The sequence below is a fragment of the Rhinoraja longicauda genome, chromosome 26, assembly GCF_053455715.1.
Source record: "Rhinoraja longicauda isolate Sanriku21f chromosome 26, sRhiLon1.1, whole genome shotgun sequence".
NCBI classification, from domain to species: Eukaryota; Metazoa; Chordata; class Chondrichthyes; order Rajiformes; family Arhynchobatidae; genus Rhinoraja; species Rhinoraja longicauda.
In genome coordinates, this window is record NC_135978.1 from 5852338 (window position 1) to 5879441 (window position 27104).

Here is a 27104-nt window from a genome sequence, read left to right on the forward strand (position 1 = left end):
ATACAGAACTAGTGTGAACGTGTGATCAATGGTCGGCGTGGACTCAGTGGGCCAAAGAGCCTGTTTCCATGCTGTATCTCTATAAACAAAATCTTTTTATCATCACATAATGGAATTTAGAAGGATGAGGGGGGATCTTATTGAAACATATAAGATAATTAGGGGATTGGACACATTAGAGGCAGGAAACATGTTCCCAATGTTGGGGGAGTCCAGAACAAGGGGCCACAGTTTAAGAATAAGGGGTAGGCCATTTAGAACGGAGATGAGGAAGAACTTTTTCAGTCAGAGAGTGGTGAAGGTGTGGAATTCTCTGCCTCAGGAGGCAGTGGAGGCCAGTTCGTTGGATGCTTTCAAGAGACAGCTGGATAGAGCTCTTAAGGATAGCGGAGTGAGGGGGTATGGGGAGAAGGCAGGAACGGGGTACTGATTGAGAGTGATCAGCCATGATCGCATTGAATGGCGGTGCTGGCTCGAAGGGCTGAATGGCCTACTCCTGCACCTATTGTCTATTGTCTATAATTAGAAACTGTTTTCTCAAACATATTCCATAGTGTTGTACATTCAATGATTTGCAGGTGAGCAGTAATCTACTTGCCTTATTTTCCAAATGTAGAGTACAAGGGGATGTAGACCAATGGTGCTTAGGTACAGATGGACTGAAAATTAACAATGCTGACACTGGGTTGAAAGGTTGTTTCCTTTTCCTTTATCCCAAGTTAACTACTTTGTCGTTATTTATCTGATGTGGTCAAAGTATTTTGGAAGGCTGAACTAAATATGCTTTACAAAAAAACACAAAGCTCTGGAGTAACTCATTGGGTTGGACAGCATCTCTGGAGGACGTGGATTGGTGACATTTCGGGTCAGGACCCTTCTATGTCGGGACCCAAAACATCACTTGATCCATGTCCTCCAGAGATGCTGCCTGACCCTCTGAGTATCAAGTGCTATGTGTAGGAAGGGTGAAGGTGATGAAGGGTCTCGACCCGAAACGTCACCTATTCCTTCTTTCCAGAGATGCTGCCTGTCCCGCTGAGTTACTCCAGCTTTTTGTGTCTAACTCCAGCGCTGTTTTTTTTTTGTTGTAAACTAGCATCTGCTGTTCCTTGTGTAAACTAAATATGGTTTAATGTATTTGTTTGAGATTGATTTAATCAAAATCTGTTGCATTCAAAATCTTTGTCATTTTATGATTGGGTTCGATATTGTTGAAGATTGCATTTTCATGAAGGTTATCTGAATTTTGTATTGAATATACTCTTATCATTTATTTTTATTGTATTTAATTGTATAACGTTTAACTTTCTTTCACCGACCTTTTTTCCTGATTTTTTTTTCCCACCCCTCCCTCTCTTTATTTCCTCCACTTGGAGCAAAAAAAAGTTGACACCATTTAATAGTGCTAGAATACCATATTTTGTTTGGATAGCTTTTATCCACAGAAACTTGGTGTATGTTTAAAGGAAATCATTTCTTTTTTTCCCCCAGGTCATAAGAGGTTTCTATCAGCTACCAGAATTTCTTAAAGAATATCCAGAGGTAGGTTTCATAATGTCAACTTGGGTTTTATTGAGTTGGTTAAACGTGTACGGCGTGCAAACTTGTGCTGTCATTTACAAGTTAAAATTTGTTACAGAGTATCTGGGACTATAATTGATTGGGAAAATTATTCAGTTTGCAAGCTTCAGTTTGACCTCATTTGTCGTGTTGGTAAAATATCAAAATGTCTTGCTTGGATGGTAATATTCACATAACTTTTAGGTATCCAAGTGGATACCTGGGGATGTAAAAACAAAAATGCATGTAAAAATAGGGACACAATCAGGAAGTTGTGAGGACAATATAATCAAATCAATTGTGGGAAACTAATAAAAGTTGACATCAAAGAAACTTGGTGGATAAAGCAGTTCATATTACACTGTCATGGAAATCTTCAAGTTGGGAGGAAGAGGAAGCTACATTAAAAAAAACACTCCGCAGAAAAGTACTTTAAGTACTTTCAGACTGAAGAAGGGTCTCGACCCGAAACGTCACCCATTCCTTCTCTCCTGAGATGCTGCTTGACCCGCTGAGTTACTCCAGCATTTTGTGATCTCTCCATAGTTGGTACCAGTTACTTCTTTTTCCCTATTTCCCCACATTTTAAGTTTTTTTAAATTAATATCTTTATATATATATATATATATATATATATATACATATATTGCGTCAGCAATGTATCATGATTGTGGTGTGGGTTCTGGTGTAATTTTTGTTGTTCCGTAATTCTCCCTTGGACTTGAAATTCTCTCTTGATTGGCTTGCCATTTCAAGGACCAATTAAGTACCATCCACATTGGATTCATATAAGATTGGCAGACTTCCTCCCCTTGAACTATTTTAGTGAACTACAGGGCTTTCATGACAATCTAGCATTTTAATGTTACCACTACTAACATAAGATTTTAATTTTATCTTTTCCAATGACTTGAGTTAAAATTCAAGGTTTCAAGGTCAGTTTATTGTCACATGTACCAGTTAAGGTACAGTGAAATTTGAGTTACCATACAGCCATCCTAAGTGAAAAGCAACAAGACACCCAACCACATAAAAGTAAACATAAACATCCATCACAGTGGATTCCACATTCCTCACTGTGATGGAAGGCAATACAGTTCAATCTTCTTCCTCTTGTTCTCCCGTGATTGGGGCAGTCAAACCATCCGCAGTCGGGGCGATTCTAGCCCCCGCAGCCGACGATCGAAGCCCCCGTCGGGGTGATCGAAACTCCCGCGTCGGGGCGTTTGAAACGCTCTCCGCGGCATGGAGTTCCCGAGTCAACCTCTTCTTACCAGAGACCGCGGGCGTCACGATGTTAAAGTCCCCAAGCTCCGCGGTTGGAGCTTTGATCGCCGGCCATGGGATTGCATGTTAAAGTCCCGCAGACTCCCGCGGCTTGGAGAGCTCATCGGTCTCCAGGAAAGGCCACCAACTTCACGATGTTAGGCCGCAGTGGGAACAGAGATACGATACGGAAAAAAATCGCATCTCCGTCGAGGTAAGAGATTGAAAAAAAGTTTCCCCCAACTCCCACCCCCCACATAAAACAAAGCAAGGAACACTAAAACATACTTTCTAACACATACTAAAAATAACAAAAAGAAGAAAGGACAGACAGACTGTTGGCGAGGCAGCCACTGCCTACCTTGGTGGCATTCAAACATGTGTTTTCTGATAAATAATCTGGCCCTTTGGATATTAATTCAACAATTTCCCGCCACTGCTATTGTGATCCTAAAACTGAATATGGCAGGGTGAGGTGAAATAAAGAATTTATTGATGTGACAATTTGAGCAGTGAAATTACAATGTCATATGTTGAAAGACTGGAGCGACTAGACTTGTATACACTGGAATTTAGAAGGATGAGAGGGGATCTTATCGAAACGTATAAGATTATTAAGGGGTTGGACACGTTAGAGGCAGGAAACATGTTCCCAATGTTGGGGGAGTCCAGAACAAGGGGCCACAGTTTAAGAATAAGGGGTAGGCCATTTAGAATGGAGATGAGGAAAAACTTTTTCAGTCAGAGAGTTGTGAATCTGTGGAATTCTCTGCCTCAGAAGGCAGTGGAGGCCAATTCTCTGAATGCATTCAAGAGAGAGCTAGATAGAGCTCTTAAGGATAGCGGAGTCAGGGGGTATGGGGAGAAGGCAGGAACGGGGTACTGATTGAGAATGATTAGCCATGATCACATTGAATCGGTGCTGGCTCGAAGGGCCGAATGGCCTACTCCTGCACCTATTGTCTATTGTATTAGCTTACAGGAGGGGCTGTTGCTGTGTTTGCTCAACTCTACTGGCACAGGGGAAATTATATTCTATATTGTAGCAGAAATTGATTTGCTGCACAAATGGAAAAATGAGACAAGCAAAATTGAAGTTAACGGGCAGTATTTATATTTTAAATTCAATATTGTTGCTGCTCCGATTTAAACCACCATTTTATTATTTTAAATTGTGTGTTATTTAGTTGTAATCCCAATTTCAAGATACATCACAGGGTTATTTAAAAAATGACGCCAAATCGACAACGACACTTTTATGACATTAAGCCACCGCACTACCTTCGGTTTCACACAGGGGCAAACAAATAAATCTAGTCATTTATTAGGAAGTGACAAATTAACACCACTGTGCAAACTGTAGAATGCTACTTGTTAAAAAAAATCCAAAAAGAGGTAGAGCCCCGGTATTTTGTCAGAACTTTGCTTTATTATGAAAACTGGATTGAATGTATTTTATAAGACCCATGGGTAAAAGGAAAGAGTTGAAAAATAGGAGCTATATATTATTTCTATAGGTCTCAGAAATTTCCATGTAGTGCAGTTCAAAACCAGACAAAAGTCTGGAAGTAATTTAAATTTTCCTGCCAAACTGAACTGAGGATTTTCATTTTCATCTCTTGCATTACTAGAGGAGTGAGAATAACAGAGGGTGTGATGCAAGAGAGGGTTATCTTTTGCATTGAATGATCAGCAATTGTCTCCAACACCTAGTCCTCTTGAGAAGATGCCAGGTAAAGGCATTTCTAACAATGGCATCTGGAGGTTCCTGGAGTTGGATCCAGTGATGATGGAGGGATGATAATGGGTATTTGAGGATATATGGTGCATGATTTAGAACCTTCTTGGGCAAGTGGGACATGAACAATTCAGGCTGATTGCTCTTCAGCAGGACAGGGACCAATATCCTTGCAGCAGGAATTGCAGGTACTACGGAAGAGGGTTTAAACTTGGGCCAGCACCCTGGGTAGTCTAGTGAGAGGATCCATTGGTGAAGCCAAGCATTGTCAACCCACTTACACTCATCCTATATTAATCCCAACCTTTGATTCTCCCTGTATTCTCATCAACTCTTTCTCCCCCCCCCCCCCCCCCAAGATTCTACCATTTACCCACATATTCAACAGTTTACAATGGCCAATTAACCTAACTCGCATGTCTTTGAGATGTGTGATAAATGGGAGCATGCAGAGGAAACCCCTTGTGGTGATGGAGAATGTGCAGACTCCTCTCAGATATCAACTGAGGATTGAACTCGTTCTCTGGTGCTGCGAGGTAGTGGTTCTACAACTGCACCACTGTGCTAAATATAGATGGCCCTTGAGCTTTCTTATGTTGGTTCAGTCCTTGAGCCAAGGTTTCTGTTGAGAATTTATTCATCTACTGAGAAATGTCACGAGCCTCTTTCTTTATTCATTGATTTTATCTATTAATATCACGTAGTAGGTTTCTTCACAATTGCCGTTTCATGATCAAGTGCATCTTTTAATGCAAATCTGTTTTCCTCCTATTTTTGTGCAGTATTTCTATTTCTATTAGGTCTGAAGTTTTCATGACTGAACTGTGAATTATAATGTACCACAGCATCATTTCTTTGAGCATTTAAATGCTTATCACTGCAGTTTGTGGCAAACCATTCACGCAGATTATGATGCAATAAAATATTTAGTGCGAACATATGTTTGCTATCGAGCTTTTATCTGAAGTAGTTTGTTTCTGAATATTTATCCCTAAATGTCTAACTGATGAGAGAGGAGAGGGATTCAGCTTTGTCTCAAAATAGAATAAAAAATAAAATTGGCTTTGTATGGTGATGCTATGATTGCCACATAACAGCCTACTGTGTGGAAGGGAGGGCTTTAGATTTCTGGATCACCAAAACCACTTCTGGGGTAGGTGGGACCTGTTAAAGCATGCACCTGAAGAGAAACGGGTTTAATATCTTTGTTAACTAGTGCTGTTGGGGTGTGTTTAATAATATATTCCTTTATTCGTCCCACACCGGGGAAATTTACAAGTTTGACTGGGGAATAGGGCACTGAGTAAAAGTGCAGTTGAGGGGGTTGTGGTTTTGTTGCTCAGGCATAATATTAAAAAATTTCACTCGCCACAAGTAAGGTGCCAAGTGGCAAGAACAAGCAAATGCGGTACCTTTATTCAAAAGGGAAGCAGGGATAAGCCTGATGATAACAGGCCTGTGAGTTTAATGTCAGTAAAAGGGAATTATTGATCAGTGCTTGTGACCCTTGTTTTTCATATACATTACTAATTTGGTTCAGAATGTTATAAGTAAACTATTATATTTGCAGATGACACAAACTTACTGGTATTATTGACAGGTCGGAGAATAGTCTTATTTTACAGGAAGATATTGATCAGTTGCTAAATTGGACGGAGCAGGGGCAGATCCAATATAGTCCACGATAAATGGGAGTTGTACTTTGGAAGGACTAATGAGTAGGACATTGACCATGAATGGTAGGGCCGTAGGGAGTATTGGGGGGCAGAGACCTTGGCATTCAAGTTCACAGATGCCCGAGTGAGGAGCGGAGATGTACAAGATTGTAAATAATATGGATGGTGCATAGCATATATGGAGTATATAGACCACAACTGAAACTCAAAGAACATACAACAGTACAGTATAGGAACAGGCCCATCATACTACCATGTAACATAACGTAATGCCAAGATGAACTCTTATCTGCCAGAACATAATACATATATCTTCATTCCCTGCAAATCCATGTGCCAAAAAATGTCTTAAATGCCACTATCGTATCTGTCTCCACCACTAGTACCGGCAGTCTGTACCAAGAACTCACCACCCCCTGTGTAAAAAAAAAACTTGCCCCTCACATCTCCTTTAAACGTTGCCCTGTTACTTTAAAGCTATGCCCTCTAAATTTGATATTTCCATTCTGGGAAAAAGGTTCTGACTGTCTACCTTATATATGTCTCATAATTTTATATACTTCTATCAGGTCTCTCTGCAATCTCTGGTGTTTCAGAGAAAACAATCCAGGTCTGTCCAACCCCTCCCTGTACCTAAAGCCTTCTAATCCAGGCATTATTCTGGTAAACCTCAACCAAAACCTTTCTGAAGTCTTTGCATGCTTTCCAAAGGCACCAAATCCTTTCTGTAATGAGGCAACCAGAACTGAATGCAATACTCCAAATGATACTGTGCCCAGTTCTGGTCACCATACTACAGGAAGAATGGCGAGCGTATTCTGTAGAGGGTGGGGAGGAGATTCACGAGGATCTTATCTGAGATGGAGCTTTTCATTTATGAGAAAAGATTCGTGAGGCTAGATTTGTTTTCCTTCAGGTGGAAAGAGGACCTGATTGAGGTATTACAAACTTATGAGGGGCAGGGAATGGATTGGGCAGGTGGATTGCAGGAAATGTGTACATAAGAGGTGTCAAAAACAAGATGTCCGTAACATATGGGGAAAGAGATTTGGAGAGGATCTGAGAATATATTCTGATGAAGAAACAAGGAACTGCAGATACTGGTTTCCAAAACAAGACACAATGGGTCAGACAGCATCTCTGGAGAACATTGATGGGTGATGTTTCAGGTCGGGACCTTTCTTCAGATTGATTCATTCAATTCTGATGTTGCTTATGATTTGTCTTTCCAAATGATTTTCTGGTTCTTAAATGAATAGAAACATAGAAAATAGGTGCAGGAGTAGGCCATTCGGCCCTGTGAGCCTGCACCGCCATTCAATATGATCATGGCTGATCATCCAACTCAGTATCCCGTACCTACCTTCTCTCCATACCCCCTGATCCCTTTAGCCACAAGGGCCACATCTAACTCCCTCTTAAATATAGCCAATGAACTGGCCTCAACTACCTTCTGTGGCAGAGAATTCCACAGATTCACCACTCTCTGTGTGAAAAAAAAAAAACTTTCTCATCTCGGTTGAAGGTGGATTTCAATTGCACCCATTGTCTGAGTTTAGCTTGGATTCATCTTCGGGGGGTAAAATTAATCAAGGCTCATAGAGATTCACAACCCAGAATTCTTCTTAAGCACTTCAGAGTGTCTCTGAGGATCCTTCATTGCTTCTACTCTGGGGCTGTAGAGAGCATCCTGTCCGGCAACATTACAGTCTGGTTTGGGAACAGCTCTGCCCAGGACAGGATGGCCCTGCAGAGAGTAGTGCGTTCGGCAGAACGCACCATGGGAACTACACTCGTCCCCCTGCAGGACCTATACATCAGGAGGTGCAGATCCAGAGCAAGCAAGATCATGAGGGACCCCTGCCACCCCAGTAACGGACTGTTCCAGATGCTACGATCAGGCAAACGCCTCCGCTGTCACGCTGCGAAAACAGAGAGGATGAGACGGAGTTTCTTCCCACAGGCCATCAGGACTGTCAACTTTTATAACCCCAGAGACTACATTTTTTGTCTACACTACAGTAACTTATTAACTTTATTTATATGCTGTAAATGTAATTCTTTTTTGTGCACAATCCGCAGGCATTGCCACTTTCATTTCACTGCACATCGTGTATGTGTATGTGACAAATAAATTTGACTTGACTTGACTTGACTATTAAGACAAAGTAGATTACAGTAGATATAAAATTAACATTGTTGTGTCTAGTGCATTGAGTCATTCGGAGACTGAAGCTGGTGGGATATGAAAGGTCTTTCCAAGCAGATATTCTTGTGCAGACCCTCAGAAGTATCTCCCCAAACTCAAAGTACATTATTTTTGTAATACTTTTGGCAGCAAAGATCACAGCAGGTTATTCAATACAATTCCATTATCTGCAATGACATAATTTACTTCAATATTTTGAGTCTAAAAAAATTGTTCCATTGAATTGCACATTTTCATTGGGGGCCCACTGCAATTGCCAAGACTTCTCTGGATATTCAGACTGGACAAAGTAATTCACTTTTGGATCGATATATAGATGAGAAGGGTTTAAAGGGCTATGGGCCAAATGCAGGAAAATGTGACGAGCCCAAAATGCCAACTTGGTCAGTGTGGACAAGGTGAGCAGAGGGGCCTCTTTCCATATTGTCTGGCTCTATGACTTTAAGAGTTGGCAAGTATTCATCGAGATAAACCGGATTTTATTGTGCTGCATCAAAGATTCTGACCTGTGGTGATATTGTTGATGAAACTTCCATGATAGAGAAAAATGAGAGTTGTGTCTCCACTCAGTCTTGGACAGTGTGATACAATAGACAATAGGTGCAGGAGTAGGCCATTCGGCCCTTTGAGCCAGCACCGTTATTCAATATGATCATGGCTGATCATCCACAATCAGTACCCTGTTCCTGCCCTCGCCCCATACCCCCTGACTCCGCTGTCATTAAGAGCTCTATCTAACTCTCTCTTGAAAGCAGCCAGAGAATTGGCCTCCACTGCCTTCTGAGGCAGAGAATTCCACAGATTTACAACTCTCTGAGTGAAAAAGTTTTTCCTCATCTCTGTTCTAAATGTCCAGTGTATACAAGCCCAGTCGCTCCTGTCTTTCAACATACAACAGTCCCGCCATTCCGGGAATTAACCTAGTGAGAGTTAGATAGAGCTCTAGGGGCTAGTGGAATCAAGGGATTATGGGGAGAAGGCAGGCACGGGGTATTGATTGGGGACGATCAGCCATGATTACAATGAATGGCGGTGCTGGCTCGAAGGGCCGAATGGCCTCCTCCTGCACCTATTTTCTATGTTTCTATGTAACCTATGCTGCACTCCCTCAATAGCAAGAATGTCCTTCCTCAAATTTGGAGACCAAAACTGCACACAGTACTCCAGATGTGGTCTCACTAGGGCCCTGTACAACTGCAGAAGAACCTCTGCTTCTATACTCAACTCCTCTTGTCATGAAGGCCAACATGCCATTAGCTTTCTTCACTGCCTGCTGTACCTGCATGCTTACTTTCAGTGACTGATGAACAAGGACACCCAGATCTCTTTGTACTTCCCCTTTTCCTAACTTGACACCATTCAGATAATAATCTGCCTTCCTGTTCTTGCCACCAAAGTGGATAACCTCACATTTATCCGCATTAAACTGCAATTGCCATGCATCTGCCCACTCACACAACCTGTCCAAGTTACCCTGCATCCTCATAGCATCCTCCTCACAGTTCACACTGCCACCCAGCTTTGTGTCATCTGCAAATTTGTTAATATTACTTTTAATCCTTTCATCTAAGTCATTCATGTATATTGTAAATAGCTGCGGTCCCAGCACCGAGCCTTGTACCCCACTAGTCACTGTCTGCCATTCTGAAAGGGACCCGTTAATCCCTACTGTTTGTTTCCTGTCTGCCAACCAATTTTCTATCGATGTCAGTACCCTACCCCCAATACCATGTATTCTAATTTTGCTCATTAATCTCCTATGTGGGACTTTATCAAAGGCTTTCCGAAAGTCCAGGTCCACTACATCCACTTGCTCTCCCTTGTCCATTTTCCTAGTTACTCTCTTAGTTATACTAATATCAAGGCCTCTAGTTGAAAATTATGCATTTAATTCTTTGGAGCATCAACAGGCCCAAAATCAGTGCTAGCAACCCACTTTTTATGAGTCAAGAACTGAGATAATTTAATAATTTGAAACTATTTAGTCTTGAAGTATTATTGAGCTGTTTAATTATTCTTGAAGTGTTGAAGCTTGCATAATCAAGAATCGCGACCAGTATCTTGTAGATATGACAGTTAGACAACCTTCCCTGTAAATGGAGGAAACTTCAAAAATAAAATGTCCAAGTCTTCAATTGATCTCGAAATAAAATGCTTATAAGGGGAAAATCGTGCATTGAAACAGTCCGTCAGGGTCAAGGGGAACTTGTTTCATCTTTAGTTCTGTGGGGTTTGATGGGACAATGAGGCCAATGTCAGATTCACAGATGCTGCCACAAGTCAAGGAGCAGGTGCATGATGGAGTGTGTGGCTCAGTGATCAGGGAGGCAAGGCTCCACCATGTGCTCCCAATAGCGAGAGTGGAGATTATCAATGCCATTCCGGGTACTCCTACATTTTGATCAGCAATGGTCTAGGGAGTCCCACTTAAATAATTGCTTCCACAACATCCTTGAATCATGTCCTGCATTCTCCTGATAATATCCTGCCATGACAGAGCTTGTAAGTGCCTGTTTTGGGAGTCCAATGTCAGACATGCAAATAATGTGGCACACTTTTGGAGCCAACTGAGTTAGTTAGCGCTTTAATGCCAATGGTATTTGCCTGAAAAGAGACAATGATAATGATTTGCTTATCAAGCCAAGACATTTGGAGGGTTTTATGGAGACAGCTTTGGTTTACTTTTCCAATACTTGGAGATACCTTTCATAAGTAGTCCATGATTGTGAGGCATGTTCAGAAAGGGGGAGGATCCCTTTTCATCAGATGGGGTAAGTCTTTGTTGACTGAAGAAGGGTCTCGACCTGAAATGTCTCCCATTCCTCCTCTCCAGAGATGCTGCCTGTCCCGCTGAGTTACTCTAGCTTTTTGTGTCTATGTACAGTAGTAATGGTGTTGAATTTCATTATCATAATTTGCCTTCAGTGAGAGATGATGCCCAAGACATGGAAAGTGATCCACATTTTCCAGGGTTTTGCCTGAACCAAACTTGTTAATTAGTGCTCTATAGTACGGGGAGGGAGGAAGTTGACTTGTTTCACTAATATTTTGTATAATGTGAGAGGTCATAGAATCATGCTCATCCCTGATCATTTATTCGACCACATGTAGGAAATCTAATATGGATAAACTCCAGAGCTGATTTAATTCATACAGTGAAAACAGGACGGCTTTGTACCCTTTGTTCTTGCTTTTGCAAACATCTTGCATTGCTTTTGTCTCATGACAGTTGATTGAATCAATCATCCGCACGAGGTTATTGCAACATTCCCTAACCAAGAAATGTTCCTTTATTGGAGCCTTAATAAGGCTTATTGCTGAGCTAACAAAAAAACTCTTTGTATATAATGTCCATTCTCTCACATGCTTCAGTGAACAAATCGACGATGTGTTCACTGCAGAAGCGATGGCATGCAAATCTCAGCATTGGTATGCAGATAACATTTGCTCACGAGCACACTTGGAGACTACTGTTTACCAGGGAGCAAGGCTGTGCACGAGTTCTTGAAATATGATATAAGAACGCAAAATGTTGAGAATGCAGAGCAAACCGAGCAGCATCCGTGGAGGGAGACACCAAGTTAGCATTGCAGGTTGGCAACTCCAAGTCAGAAATGGTGGCCATATCTTTCAACACACTTGTAATCACCCTTGGTCTTAAATGACCAGTATTTCTTTTTCCATTTTAGCACAGGCATTAATCTGTGTTGAACACAAAAATAGGACTGCCTCTGTCAGAGCAAGGTAGATTAATAAGGTCGCTGATATGCTTCCTCAAGGAGCAGTAAATTGTCTTTTCTCAGGATGACAGAATTCATTATCTCATCACTGCGACGCTGCAAGTGTCCTTCCTGGAGCTCTCAACTGGTCAGCTCGACATCCGCTGTCACATCAAGCTGTTTTGGCTCAAAGCTACTTGAGGTCTTTTACTGAAAGCCAGCAATCATCCACCGTTCACTCTCGGATTGTTTCTTGTAAAAATGCCAGGATACTAAGAGATCCGGCACTGTAATCAGATTAGTTTTGTATACATTATGCGGTGATATAATTTACAAATTAGCTTTGTTTGCTTATTCTGTATTATTTTTGTTTTTATTGTAAACCAAGGGGTCAATATTTTTGTCAATGGCAAAGGGAATGGAAGGAATGTGTCTCTTGATGGATAACAAATTGGGATTGAACTCGCCTTTATTGGACATTCATTAGTACAGCTCACTAGAGAGGGACTGTTGGAATGGCAGCCTCCCTTTTCCACTTCTGAATGTCCTCATAATCCTGCCCATGAGAGATGCTAAGACCTGTTTTGCATGATGGCGAGGTATTGTAACTGGCAGAGACCTCCATGAATCTTGAGACCCGCTCGGCTGAGTACCATAGCATTCCCCAGTAACATCTAAGCAACAGAAGCATTGCCTTGACATACCATTGGTCTGCTCCACCATGTTTCTTGAGGCTGTGTCACTCTCGTTGTGTGAATGCTGCATAGATCTCTGTGAGTTGCTGCCTGATACGCTGAATTACTCCAACACTTTGTGGTCTTTGTGTGAATTGTTATTAGTCACTCTAGCCTTGTTGGCAGACTGCAATCGCTGGTGTTGTGGTCTGCTGCATTATAAATAAGGTGAATTCTACCCACCACCCCATCCTTTGTGTGTGGTACATTGTGAGTATTTGGAATTCTTCCTCGGGTTTCTGTAAGCAGAGGCTTTATATGTTTTTACGGTAGATTGGGTTCATGGTAAGCAAGGTGGTGAAAAGTGACTAAGGATGAATGGAAATATGGAGTTGAAACTGCAATCAAGAGAGAGTTAGATAGAGCTCTTAAGGATAGCGGAGTCAGGGGGTATGGGGAGAAGGCAGGAATGGGGTACTGATTGAGAATGATCAGCCATGATCACATTGAATGGCGGTGCTGGCTCGAAGGGCCTTATGGCCTCCTCCTGCACCTATTGTCTATTGTCTATATCAGCTGAAGGGGCTGAGCGGTCGAGTCTTGCTTTTGATTTGGTTAATGGCTAAAAGAGTAAAGGGAAGTTGATGAGTAAATAAGTTGCTGGGATGCAGAAAAATAAGGAGATGAGGTAAGACTAATGTGATTTATTCCCTGGGAGTTAGCACGATCCTTATAGACTGAATGACCTCCTTCTGGTTATAAGATCGAATTTGGAGCATGGTTTCAGCATTTGTCAGAAAACAATAACTCCCAGAGTGAAATACAGGCATATTAAATACTGGAGGTCATTCAGATTTGTTTCAAGAGTTGGTCTCTCTATATTGTTATGGCCTATTACCAAGAATTTATCATTCAATTCTTCCCTTTCAAGCACTTTGTCCAGTTTAAGAAATCTTTAATGTGCATTATAATTGATTGATTATATGTGAAACTTTAGAGGTAACTACAGCAGCCACTTTCCAATCATTAAGATCCCACAGCAACAGAATATTCAATTACGTACATTTGTTATGACGGTTATGTTCATGGGATTAAGACTAGGCAGGATGCGAGAACAGATGTGCTTTTTCCCCTTTATGTGACATGGGTTGAATATTTTTCTTTGATCTGATCAAGTAGACAAGAATGTTTCAACTGAGATTATTGCTGAAGTAAAAAGTTTTTGTTTTTTTTACATTACTGACGTGTAAATATTCAGAACTCTAAAAGGTTAAACTGCCACATTTTATTTGGAAACTAGACCAAGTGGACCGGTTGGGCCAATTCCTCGTAGAGGGGGGACAGGGAAGGGGAGAGGGTGTGATTGAGTGAGGCCTGGACCCAAAGCCTCTCTTGTATTGTAGCACCCTCAACCCCCCACTCAATCCCCCTTATCCCCCCCTCCTCACCCTACTAACCCACTCCACCCCCCCTAGCCACCCCCACTTGCCCCTATTCTGCCCCCATCCGGGAACGTGGGGGGATGGAGTGACTGAGTGTTAGACCAATGCAGTAGAGGTTTGGGGGAGTTTCAAAGGGGGTTCAGGGGGGATGAATTGGGTGAATGGAGGGTGGAAGAGAGGGGGGGATAAGGGGGCTGGGGGATGGAGTGGGTGAGAAGAAGATAAGGGGGGATGAGGTGGGTTGTGGGGGGGGATGATAATTGGAGTTGAGGGGGTGTGGATGGAGTGGGTGAGTGGGGCTCTTAAAAAAACAAAAACCTGAAGCCAATTTAAGTTAATGCAGCACAGGTTTGGGGGAGTTTTAAGGGGGATTGAGAGGGGAATGGAGTGCGTGTGGGGCTCTGAAGAAAAATCCTAAACACAATTTCAGTTAATGCAGGAAAGGTTTGGGGGAGTTTTAAGAGGGGAGGGGGGGTTTGAGGTGGGAATGGAGTGCATGAGTGAGGGGATGGGGTGGCTGAGTAAGGGGAGGGTGTTAGACCAATGCAGTCAAGGATTGGGGGAGTTTTAAAGGGGGTTCAGGGGGGATGAATTGGCCGAATGGGGGATGGAGGAGAGGGGATAAGGGGGCTGAGGGGAGGATGAGGGGGTTGAGGTGGGTTGTGGGGGGGATGATAAGGTGTTGAGGGGGTGTGGATGGAGTGGGTGAGTGCGGTTCAAGATTCAAGATAGCTTTATTTGTCATCCAATATTGGACGAAATTCAGTCACCCACAGTCCAACAATAAAAGCATTAAATAGGCATTAAAATTACACAACCCCAAAAACACACAAAAAAAGAGACATCCATCAAAGAAACATCCATCACAGTGAGTCTCCTCCAGTCCTCTCCTCACTGTGATGGAAGGCCACAATGTCTTTCCCTTCTCCTGCCGTCTTCTCCCGCGGTCAGGTTGTTGTGGTTGCAGGCCGCGCCGGACGGTCCGCAGCGGGCCGGCCCAAGGCGAGTCCCAGCCGCTCCCGCAGCCTCCGAAGACGGCCGGCTCCGCCGATGATAAGTCCGATCCGGGCGGGCGAACACGCTGCTGCTGTTGCTGCACGTCGGGGCGGTCGTGGCTCCCGACATTGAAGCCCCCGCCCAGCAGAGAAACATCCCGCGGCATATTTTAGGCCGCGCCGGACGGTGAAATGTCCGCGACCCAAGCCCCAGCGGGCGAACACGCTGCCGCTGCCGGAGCTCCCGATGTCGGCATCCACGCAGCCCGAGCCTAAGGCGAGTCGCAGCCGCTCCCGCAGCCTCCGAGGACGGCTGGCTCCGGTGATGGTAAGTGCGGTCCGCGGGCTCTGCAAACCAGAGCCCTGGAGGTCGCCAGCTCCAGGAGTTGGGCCGATGGTAGGCCGCAGCAGAAACGGAGACAACACCCAGAAAACAAAGGTCGGGTCTCCGTTCGGAAGGGACACATATTTACAATTTTACAGTTCCCCCTCTCCCCCCCACATACACACATAGTACACAAACACAAAAACACCACATCACAACTACAATTAAGACAAAAAAACAACAAAAACACAAAGACAAATGGACCGCAGGTAAGCCGCAGCTGCTATGGCAGCGCCGCCATAAGGGGAGTCTTAAAAAAGCATGAAGCCAATTTAAATTAATGCAGCCCAGGTGTGGGGGAGTTAAGGGGGATTGTGGGGGGAATGGAGTGCGTGAGCGGGACTCTGAAAAAAATTCCAAACACAATTTCAGTTATTGCAGGAGAGGTTTGGGGGAGTTTTAAAGAGGGGGGGGGTTGAGGTGGGAATGGAGTGCCTGAGTGAGGGGGGGTTGAGGTGGGAATGGAGTGTGAGTGAGGGGGGGTTGAGGTGGGAATAGAGTAGCTGAGTAAGGGGAGGGTGTTAGACCAATGCAGTGGAGGTTTGGGGGAGTTTTAAAGGGGGCTCAGGGGGGATGAATTGGGTGAATGGAGGGTGGGGGGATAAGGGGGATGGAGTGGGTGAGGGGAGGATAAGGGGGGTTGAGGTGGGTTGTGACGGGGGATGATAAGTGGGGTTGAGGGGGTGTGGATGGAGTGGGTCTCTTACAAAAACCTGAAACCAATTTAAGTTAATGCAGCACAGGTTTGGGGGAGTTTTAAGGGGGATTGAGGGGGGAATGGAGTGCGTGAGCGGGGCTCTGAAAAAAATCCCAAACACAATTTCAGTTAATGCAGGAGAGGTTTGGGGGAGTTTTAACAGGGGGTTGAGGTGGGAATGGAGTGCGCTCCCCCTCTCCTCCTCTCCCCCCCCCCCTCTCCTCCTCCTCCCCCTCCATCCTCATCCCCCCATCCTCCTCCCCCCATCCTCATCCCCCCTCCCTTGCCCAGTCCACCCCCCCCCCCCTCCTCCTCCCCCTCCTTTCACCCTCACCCACTCCATTTTAAACTTTAAAATCTCTCCAGCTTTAAAAATGTAGCTTCAATTTGAATGAGAGTGGTTTTATTATATGGCCAGGATAATGGTGAGTATGGTGGTGCAAACATTGTGGCGCTATGGTGTACCGTTTTGGCTGTGCGAGCGACAAAAGTTAAACTGCACACATACACACGTAAACACGGACACAGAGTTTTACAGACAGACAGACAGACAGGACCAGACCAGACCAAGTGGACCCGTTGGGCCCATAACTCATTGGGTTGCCATTGTGATGTTGGGAAAAATCGCACTTTTTCTTTAAAATAAATGCCTTTTAAAAATAAAAAATTCTCAATGAAAATAGAGATTTTTCTTTAAAATGGGTTTTTTTCTGCATTGGTCTAGCACCCTTAATTTAGATTTTTATAAATATATTTAAATTATATTTTTTGCTAACTATTGAACTTTGAATAACTGAAAAGGTTTTTTTAAAGAATACCACTCTTATAAGATTACACTTATTATTGTTTATACTTTTAGTATTGTTATAAAGGTTTAATCTAATACCACCAAACCCTCCCAAAGTGTGGCAATTATCAGGTGGTGTCTCAAGGGAGCATTTTCATCAGTTTCCATCAGTACATTTTTAAACAAACCAAACTCAGAACATTGCTCAATCCCAACAGAAATAATTTTGAAAAACTGGCCAATGTTACAAATGTATAGATGAACAGGTGCCCAAGAATGCAAATACATAATTTGTGCAAAGAACACATGTAGCACAAAAAAAAATAGCCAATCAGTCCTGATGAGGTGCCACGGATGCTGAATTCCTGCAATAGTCTGTTTTTTTCTCTCTAAATTACATCTCCCACAGTCTCTTGTGACTCCAACTGGCCACTACATTTTAAGTTCGTGAACAGAATTCAGCACTTGCAAAATTTAACTTGGAGCAAATGAAACGATATAGGGTTAGTGAGGGCGAGTTGTAAAGAGATAATATCATGGCTGATCTATCATTGAATTGTAGAATAGGCAGGATATGCCAAATTATTATTTTTTAATTGTTCTGTACATACAAGAAGTGTTCGGGCCTCCAATGAGAACAAGGTGCAATTTATCTTACATCCTCCGCACTCTCCTGCCTAAGTACAGCCAAGGTTAAAAGAAAAGCAAAGAGAGACAAACACAGGGAACTGCAGATGTCAGAAATTTTGAGTTGAGTTTAAAAGTGCTGGACGAACTATGTGGTTTAGGCAGCATCTTTGGAGGGAATTCCTTCCCGACTTCCCACTGAGTTGCCCCAGCACTTTTGTGTTGTATTCAAGGTAAAACAAACATCACCCTACCTTGAGCTGGAATATGACGTTTGCCCATGGAGAGGAGAGGGGAAAGACGTCCCTGCTCACGACAAGCACTTAAACGTGAAAGTCCCACTTTCCCCACCCACCCACAGCAAGGTCTCTACACACCAACCCGCCATCAGTAAAGGAGGTCCGGTCCGGTGGGGGGAAGGAAAGCAAGAGAGAGAGAGATTGAGAAAAGGCACCAGAGGCGTTACAAATGCGTGATGGAAACTTCGCTTTATTTTGTGTCGGAGGTTTTGGGGGGGGGGGGGGGGGGGGATTTGTTATTTTTAAGATAATGCCGACCAGTTGCGCGGCCGATGGATGCATGGCCGTGTACAACAAGCACACCAGCTTCCACAGGTAGGGGAGAGAATGGGCGGGGCGGGAAGGAGCGGGGCGGGACGGCCTGATGGGATGGGAAAGGGAGATGAGAGGAAAACTCGTCGGGTGAGTCAGTGTTAACCCGGAGCCCGGAGTAAATTAATATTCACTCCCTCTTCCCCCTTGAACCGAGAGCAGACTAGTCAAATCAGATCCCTTTGACATCCTTGAGCCAGTTGGGATTTTACCACAATCATGACTGGTGAAAACTTTGCAATTTCAGATTGAAGTGATTAACTGAATTTAAATTCCACAGCTAGCTTAAAAGGATTCATATTTGTATCTCTCAAATAATAGTCCAGGCCTCTGGATGATAGCCTGGTAACCTTACTCCTGTGCTACCGTATTCTTTTGGTATCTTATTACCATCACAAGATGAAATCATTTTTTTCCGTAAGTAGTACAGGCAATTATTCATCGCAGAGAATGTCTGAAGCAGCTACTATAATCAATTAGAATGTAATTGAATAATATTTGAAACAGAAAAGTTACTGACAATATGGGGTAAAGCAGTGAAATACTGATTGACCTCGAACAATTAGCTCAGTAATGGATCCATAGCCACATATTGTATATCTTGCCCTTCACCATCTTGCTCGTCCCTCTCCCTCTACCCCAACATCATACATAGATCATCTGTCTTCTCTGGCTCCTGCCAGTCTGACAATAGCCACAGCTCCAACCTCCTTTACTTTTGGAAAAGAAGCTTCTGGGAGGAAATGTCATCTTCCAAATATTTGTCCCATCTCGCTCAAAATTCCATTTGTTCACACAAGGCTAATCAATGAATTAAATAATTGTCACCATGGTGAATTTATTATTTCATTTTCATCAACTTTATTGGAACATGCCAGGCAGCTGGCTGGTTTCTCCTTCCAATGCTTCTCTGTATTATGATCTCATTCTGCAGCTGTAACTATGCTGTAAATTGCTTTTGGACTTCCTGACCAGGTGGAAAGCCATTATTTTTTCTTTTCTCTTCTCCCTATAGAATCTCAGGGCCTTCCTATGAAGCCTGGATTTCCCAAAAGCAACCAAAGAATGCAGAACATTGGTTGCTTTCCCTACCTCTTTTTCCAAGGCTGAGATCTCCAAAGTATTTTGTTTGGCCATTTCTGTCTTATTAACATCCTGCTTCTAAATGGCACGATGAGCAATCATGGATCATTCTTTAATGTGCTTATCGACCTAACACCATCCATCCACCATTTTGAGCAACGTTTCCATGCTATATATGAAAAAAATCTTGTCTGAAATTAATGTTGGATAAGGTAGAGCTTACTCAACAAAGGGATGATAAAACCATTGTCTTCTATTCATTTCCACGGTGTGTACTCACTTGTCAAGGATTCCATTCTTTTTCCTACTGATTGCTCAAACTGACACATACCATTTGAGGTCTCAGCATTTCATTCCAATCTTTGTGACATCCCACATCCAACTCAGCACAAAGATTATTTATTTCCATGTGGGAAATATTCCCATCTCTGCCCATTTTGTAGTCTCTCACTGTTGAGACCTTTATCTAATTCTGAACTTCTCATCTCAACTGCTCCAGTGTTCTTCCTGCTGGCCTTTCATTATTGATCAGTCATAATATGTTCAAAACTGTACAGCATGTGTCAGTCTCACTTGCCCATTGTCATCATAATTAACCTTGATGGGATCTCTGATAACCACTCTTACCCCTCCATAAATCTTCATTTACAATTCATTCATGGCATTGCACCACAGTCACCAATATTTCCACCAACTGAATATGGGGAAGTCAAAGACATTTTCTTTGCTTACAACCACAAACCTTGTTTTGCATGCCAGTGACTCCATTTCTCCATAGCAATTGCATGGCATTGAACCAGACTCTTCAACTTTGGTCTGAAGAAGGATACCGACCTGAAACGTCACCTACCTATGTTCTCCAGAGATGCTGTGGAACCCGCTGAGTTATTCCAGCACTTTGTGTCTTTTTTTTGGTTATAACAGCATCTGCAGATTCTTGTTTCTACATTTCATCAACTTTTGTGTCCCGTTTGACTTGGAGATGAGCTTTGGACAACCTATCAGTGTCTTGACTGAGACCAATACACAAAAATGAAGAAGTGCAGGGTCTGAAAACCTGAAAGTTAATTAAAATGTTCTGGGGATACTCAGCTGGCCAGGTAGCATTTATGGAGAGAACTATTAATATTTCAGATCAACTTCAACCATATATATATTTCACTGAAATATTCAACCAGATACATTAACTTAGTTTCTCTCACCAATGATTCCACCTCACCTGCAGAGTATTTTATGGCATTTCCTATCACCAATTCCCTATTTTCCCTGCATATCAACTCTGTTCCATCTAGGCTCATCTGCTGATGAAAGAGACTTAACTACTCCAATGTATTCTCCGCTAGTTTCCATAAATTTGAAGTCATTCAATACTGTTGCTCATCCACTATTTTGTACTGATTTCATTTCAGCTGTTCTTGTTACCCTACGTCGAACCCCAGTTAAGTAACCTCTCATTTTCTTTTAAATTGTCTTCTTTTCAAAACCCTCCCTGGCCTTGCTGTTCTCTACTCACCACCAAGACTCAGGAACAGCTTCTTCCGCTCCATTATCAGGTTTCTGAACTGTCCTTCCATATGCCAGGGTACTCTCCGATTCACCTCTACCACACTGGATATCTGACCTCATCTATGAAACTAATGCATTACAATGCCGAGAACTATATTCTGCACTCTGCACACTTACCCTTTTGCTCTATCTATTAAACTTGTATTTGACTCATACAATGATTGTATTTATGTGTGGCATACCTGATCTGCTTGGATAGTAAGCAAAATAAAGCTTTTCGCTTTGACAATAATAAACCTAAACCTATATTTCTTTATCCTCCAATCCTGGCATTCGGCTCATCTCCAAATATAATTGTTATGCTATTGTCACCTACGCATTCAACTGCTGAACTCTTCATCTCTAGTACTATCCCAAATCACCCACACTTCTTCAATCCTCCTTTGTTCTTCAAGATACTCCTATCTCTTTGAGATTTCAGTCCTATGCCTCAATATTTACTATGATAACCTGATGACAAATGTTTAGCTCTGTTAGAACCAATGAATATATCATCTTCCCAGGCATTCCCTCGTGATCAAGGATGATTGCTTCCACTCCGAGTTGACAGGGGCTAATATGGGAGGGCAGGAGGTACCTGACAATGCTCATGGGCAGGTAGTTTATTAGGTGTGCCCCTACTGTATATAGAGGCATTCTGCACGTTTCCAGTGCATGGACTTGATGTTCTCAATATCATTCTGCACACTGAGTAGACCTTGGTCAAAGAATCACAAGAGTCAATTGGGGACTGGAAATCTCTTCCCATAGCATAGCTCAGAAAAGGTTTTTTATTTCGAGTAGTATGCAAATAGCTTTTTTGCATATCTGATACCAGGCACCTGAGACAGGTAGCCTATTCTGAGCTCTGGCACAGGAAGAGACTGCCAAAAGAGCTGTGTGTAATTAGGACTTCAATGCTGAAGATGATCCCCTGGTAGAGGTCCGTGATGTTGGTTCAGTTATTCTTCAGTGAAATTAGAGTATTATGCAGTGTCACCAGAAGTGCATCATTCATTTGCCTTGAAGTATCTGCTGCAGGTGGTCCACGTCGCGGAAGCAGTTCCAATCTGTAAGACCGTGTTCAGTCTGAGATCTTGCTCTTCAAACTTCGCTTTCCTCAATCAATCAAAAGCTGAAGGTAAAAGCAAATGTGATTATCAATATCTATGATATGGGAAGTGATGCACATTTTCCAGGGTCACAAGTAGTACTTGGGATTACTATTCCTTTTCTTTAACACTTCCACAGACTATCCGATTTAAGCTTTCAGTCACCTCTCGTGCTGGCAGTCTTGAGACTGTTTTTGGCAATGTCACAAATTACTTGAACTCTCGTTTTAGGTTGAGATAAAGAAGATCAAAGAAAGGGTCAAAAATGTTCCTCAAAAAGGTAAGAGATAAAAATTTGAATCTTAATATGAAATTCTTCAGATTAAGGGTAGGCACGGTGGCATAGTGGTAGAGCTACTACCTTATAGTGCCAGAGACCCGGGTTGGAACCTGACTACGGGTGCTGTCTCTATGGAGTTTGTATGTTCTCCCCGTGACCTGTGTGGGTTATCTCCAGGGTCTTCGGTCTCCTACCACACTCCAAAAGACATACAGGTTTATAGGTTAATTGGTTTGGTATAAATATAAAATTGTCCCCAGTGTGTGTTGGATAGTGTTAGTGTGTGGGGATCGCTGGTTGGTGCGGACTTGGTCGGCCGAAGGGCCTGTTTCCGTGCTGTATCTCTGAACTAAACTAAAAAACTAAATTATGTCCATGTGCTTGTCTTGGGTCCAAGTGCCTGTGATACTACTAGGATTTTTATTGTACCTATACCTCACCACACCTGTGTAGATGACACTAAACTCAACTTGGCTTGAAGTGGAAGCAGTCAACAATGAGCCTGAGAAAATCTAGGAGGTTTGATTAGAATCAAAACTAAGAAGTACAAAAAGAAACGTACAATGGAGACCAATTTTTTTACTCCAGTTCTCATTTTGTGAAGGAAATGAGCTGACAATGTCCAAGATGAAAATTATTTTTAACTAAATGAGCCAGATGTGGTTGATGTTTGACTGATTGAGGAAGAAGCAGCACAGGTGCAAACAGTTTGGGTAATACAGTGGTGCAGTGGTGGAGCTGCTGCCTCACAGCACCAGAGACCCAGGTTCAATCCTGACTTTGGTTGCTGTCTGTGGAGTTTGTACATTCTCCCTGTGACTGTGTGGGTTTTCTCTGGGTGACCCGTGTCCCTGGCTGCAACTCTACTGATGCGCCACTGTTGAGTAGCACTGATCGTTGAAGAAGCACTGATCTTTGTGGCACCGCAGTGCTTACACAATGCTAAACGATTGACTCGTATATCCCAATCCCCTTGTTTTCAGTTAGTTGGGCAATTCTGTATCCATACTAATACATTGGCATCAACACCATAAGATCTTGAGCAGTAACTTATTGCATGCACCTTGTCAATACTTTCTGAAGATTCTAAGATCCCATGTCCACTGATTTCCCTTTATCCATCCTGCTCATAGCATCCTCAAAAACCTCCTTTCATTCTGATATCGACTGTTTTCATAGAATCTTACAACAATTTCCTTTATGTTTTATTCCAAAAATCTCCCAATGACAGATGTTAGGCGAACTGCATTTTAGTTTCAATTGTACTACTCAATTGTACTTTTTTATTGTCACATGTAGTGAGGTACAGTGAAATTCTTTTTTGTATTCAATTCAGTAAAGGCACTAGATTAATACATCCTAGATTCAGTACAAGTGAATAGAAATAGTGCATTGAGACAGTATACAAGAGTCGCAAGGTTTTGGCGGCATTTTCAAGTCCCACTTATAAATCCAGAGATCTGAACCTGGTCATGAAGGTCTGTTATCCTGGCGGTGCTGCAGGGTCGGCCTGGCCAACCGTAGCCATTGATGTCCCCACTGCTGCTCCATCGCTCCGTGCAGTTGCAAGTCACGTCTGGTCCATGCGCTCAGCCTCTTGCCGAGCCTCAGGCTGTTGCAGGACCCCTATCTGCCCACTTCGCCATCAGGGTGCACTGCACTGCCTCCCGCAGCTGGTCTGTTTACTGGCCCTTTGTTACTTGCGTCAGCCACTGCTGCCATCTTGGATCTCTTCGCTTTCCTCTCTGGGCTTCAGGCAGAACAGCCTACATTCGTCTCATTCCATTAGCATTTTCCAATCCATTGAGACCTTTCCAGGCTTAGGGAATTTTGGAATATCACATGCATTCGGGGTCACTGCAGCCTTTTAAGATCATACAATACAGAGCAGCAGGACCAAAGGATGCCACCTTTCACAGTGCATTCAGAAAGTATTCAGACCCCTTCACTTTTTCCACATTTTGCTAAGTTACAGCCTTATTTTAAAATGGATTAAATTAATTTTTTTAATCATCAATTTACACACAATACCCCTTAATAAAAAAAGCGAAAACAGGTGTTTAGAAATTTTTGCAAAGTAATTAAAAATAAGTAACTGAAATATCACATTTACATAAGTATTCAGACCCTTTGCTATGACACTCAAAATTGAGCTTATGTTCATCCTGTTTCCATTGATGATCCTCTGCTGGTAAGGAATGATATTCATTCCCTTGCAAGGGGTGACATAGAATCAGGAGATGTTGAATCAGTATGGATAGAAATGAGGAATTGTAAGGGTAAAAAGACCCTAATGGGAGTTATCTATAGGCCCCCAAACAGTAGCCTCGACATAGGGTGCAAGTTGAATCAGGAGATAAAATTGGCGTGTCACAAATGTAATGCTACGGTGGTTATGGGAGATTTCAACATGCAGGTAGACTGGGAAAATCAGGTTGGAAATAGACCCCAGGAAAGAGAGTTTGTAGCGTGCCTTCGAGATGGATTCATAGAACAGCTTGTACTGGAGCCTACCAGGGAGAAGGCAATTCTGGATTTAGTGTTGTGTAATGATCCTGATCTGATAAGGGGACTAGAGGTAAAAGAGCCATTAGGAGGCAGTGATCACAACATGATAAGTTTTACTCTGCAAATGGAAAGGCAGAAGGGAAAATCGGAAGTGTCAGTATTACAGGAGCTGGCCAAAATTGACTGGAAGGAGGCCCTAGCAGGGAAGACGGTAGAACAACAATGGCAGGTATTCCTGGGAATAATGCAGAGGTTGCAGGATCAATTTATCCCAAAGAGGCGGAAAGACTCTAAGGGGAGTAAGAGACACCTGTGGCTGACAAGGGAAGTCAAGGACAGCATAAAAATTAAGGAGAGGAAGTATAACATAGCAAAGAAGAGTGGGAAGACAGAGGATTGGGACTCTTTTAAAGAGCAACAAAAGTTAACTAAAAAGGCAATACGGGGAGAAAAGATGAGGTACGAGGGTAAACTAGCCAATAATATAAAGGAGGATAGCAAAAGTTTTTTTAGGTACGTGAAGAGGAAAAAAATAGTCAAGGCAAATGTGGGTCCCTTGAAGACAGAAGCAGGGGAATTTATTATGGGGAACAAAGAAATGGCAGACGAGTTAAACCGTTACTTTGGATCTGTCTTCATTGAGGAAGATACACACAATCTCCCAAATGTTCTAGGGGCCGGAGAACCTAGGGTGATGGAGGAACTGAAGGAAATCCACATTAGGCAGGAAATGGTTTTGGGTAGACTGATGGGACTGAAGGCTGATAAATCCCCAGGGCCTGATGGTCTGCATCCCAGGGTACTTAAGGAGGTGGCTCTAGAAATAGTGGAAGCATTGGAGATCATTTTTCAATGTTCTATAGATTCAGGATCAGTTCCTGTGGATTGGAGGATAGCAAATGTTATCCCACTTTTTAAGAAAGGAGGGAGAGAGAAAACGGGTAATTATAGACCAGTTAGTTTGACATCAGTGGTGGGGAAGATGCTGGAGTCAATTATAAAAGACGAAATTGCTGAGCATTTGGATAGCAGTAACAGGATCATTCCGAGTCAGCATGGATTTACGAAGGGGAAATCATGCTTGACAAATCTACTGGAATTTTTTGAGGATGTAACTAGGAAAATTGACAGGGGAGAGTCAGTGGATGTGGTGTACCTCGACTTTCAGAAAGCCTTCGACAAGGTCCCACATAGGAGATTAGTGGGCAAAATTAGAGCACATGGTATTGGGGGTAGGGTACTGACATGGATAGAAAATTGGTTGACAGACAGAAAGCAAAGAGTGGGGATAAATGGGTCCCTTTCGGAATGGCAGGCAGTAACCAGTGGGGTACCGCAAGGTTCGGTGCTGGGACCCCAGCTATTTACGATATACATTAATGACTTAGATGAAGGGATTAAAAGTACCATTAGCAAATTTGCAGATGATACTAAGCTGGGGGGTAGTGTGAATTGTGAGGAAGATGCAATAAGGCTGCAGGGTGACTTGGACAGGTTGTGTGAGTGGGCGGATACATGGCAGATGCAGTTTAATGTAGATAAGTGTGAGGTTATTCACTTTGGAAGTAAGAATAGAAAGGCAGATTATTATCTGAATGGTGTCAAGTTAGGAAGAGGGGATGTTCAACGAGATCTGGGTGTCCTAGTGCATCAGTCACTGAAAGGAAGCATGCAGGTACAGCAGGCAGTGAAGAAAGCCAATGGAATGTTGGCCTTCATAACAAGAGGAGTTGAGTATAGGAGCAAAGAGGTCCTTCTACAGTTGTACCGGGCCCTGGTGAGACCGCACCTGGAGTACTGTGTGCAGTTTTGGTCTCCAAATTTGAGGAAGGATATTCTTGCTATTGAGGGCGTGCAGCGTAGGTTCACTAGATTAATTCCCGGAATGGCGGGACTGTCGTATGTTGAAAGGCTGGAGCAATTAGGCTTGTATACACTGGAATTTAGAAGGATGAGGGGGGATCTTATTGAAACATATAAGATAATTAGGGGATTGGACACATTAGAGGCAGGAAACATGTTCCCAATGTTGGGGGAGTCCAGAACAAGGGGCCACAGTTTAAGAATAAGGGGTAGGCCATTTAGAACGGAGATGAGGAAGAACTTTTTCAGTCAGAGAGTGGTGAAGGTGTGGAATTCTCTGCCTCAGAAGGCAGTGGAGGCCAGTTCGTTGGATGCTTTCAAGAGAGA

General features: G+C 42.9%; 1 protein-coding gene across 6 annotated transcripts in view; it reads left to right on the plus strand.

Annotated features, from left to right (window-relative positions):
- LOC144606451 (protein-tyrosine sulfotransferase 1-like) overlaps positions 1-27104 on the plus strand; it is a 63872-nt gene that overhangs the window by 31162 nt on the left and 5606 nt on the right. For 3 of the 6 annotated variants that reach the window (XM_078422552.1, XM_078422553.1, XM_078422554.1), the window contains exons 4-5: positions 1492-1542; positions 22358-22406. In XM_078422552.1, coding sequence (XP_078278678.1) covers positions 1492-1542; positions 22358-22406 — 100 coding nt within the window. Of the gene's footprint in view, positions 1-1491; positions 1543-22357; positions 22407-27104 lie in introns of those variants that run through there. The other 3 variants (XR_013548951.1, XM_078422555.1, XR_013548950.1) reach the window with 2 other exon arrangements.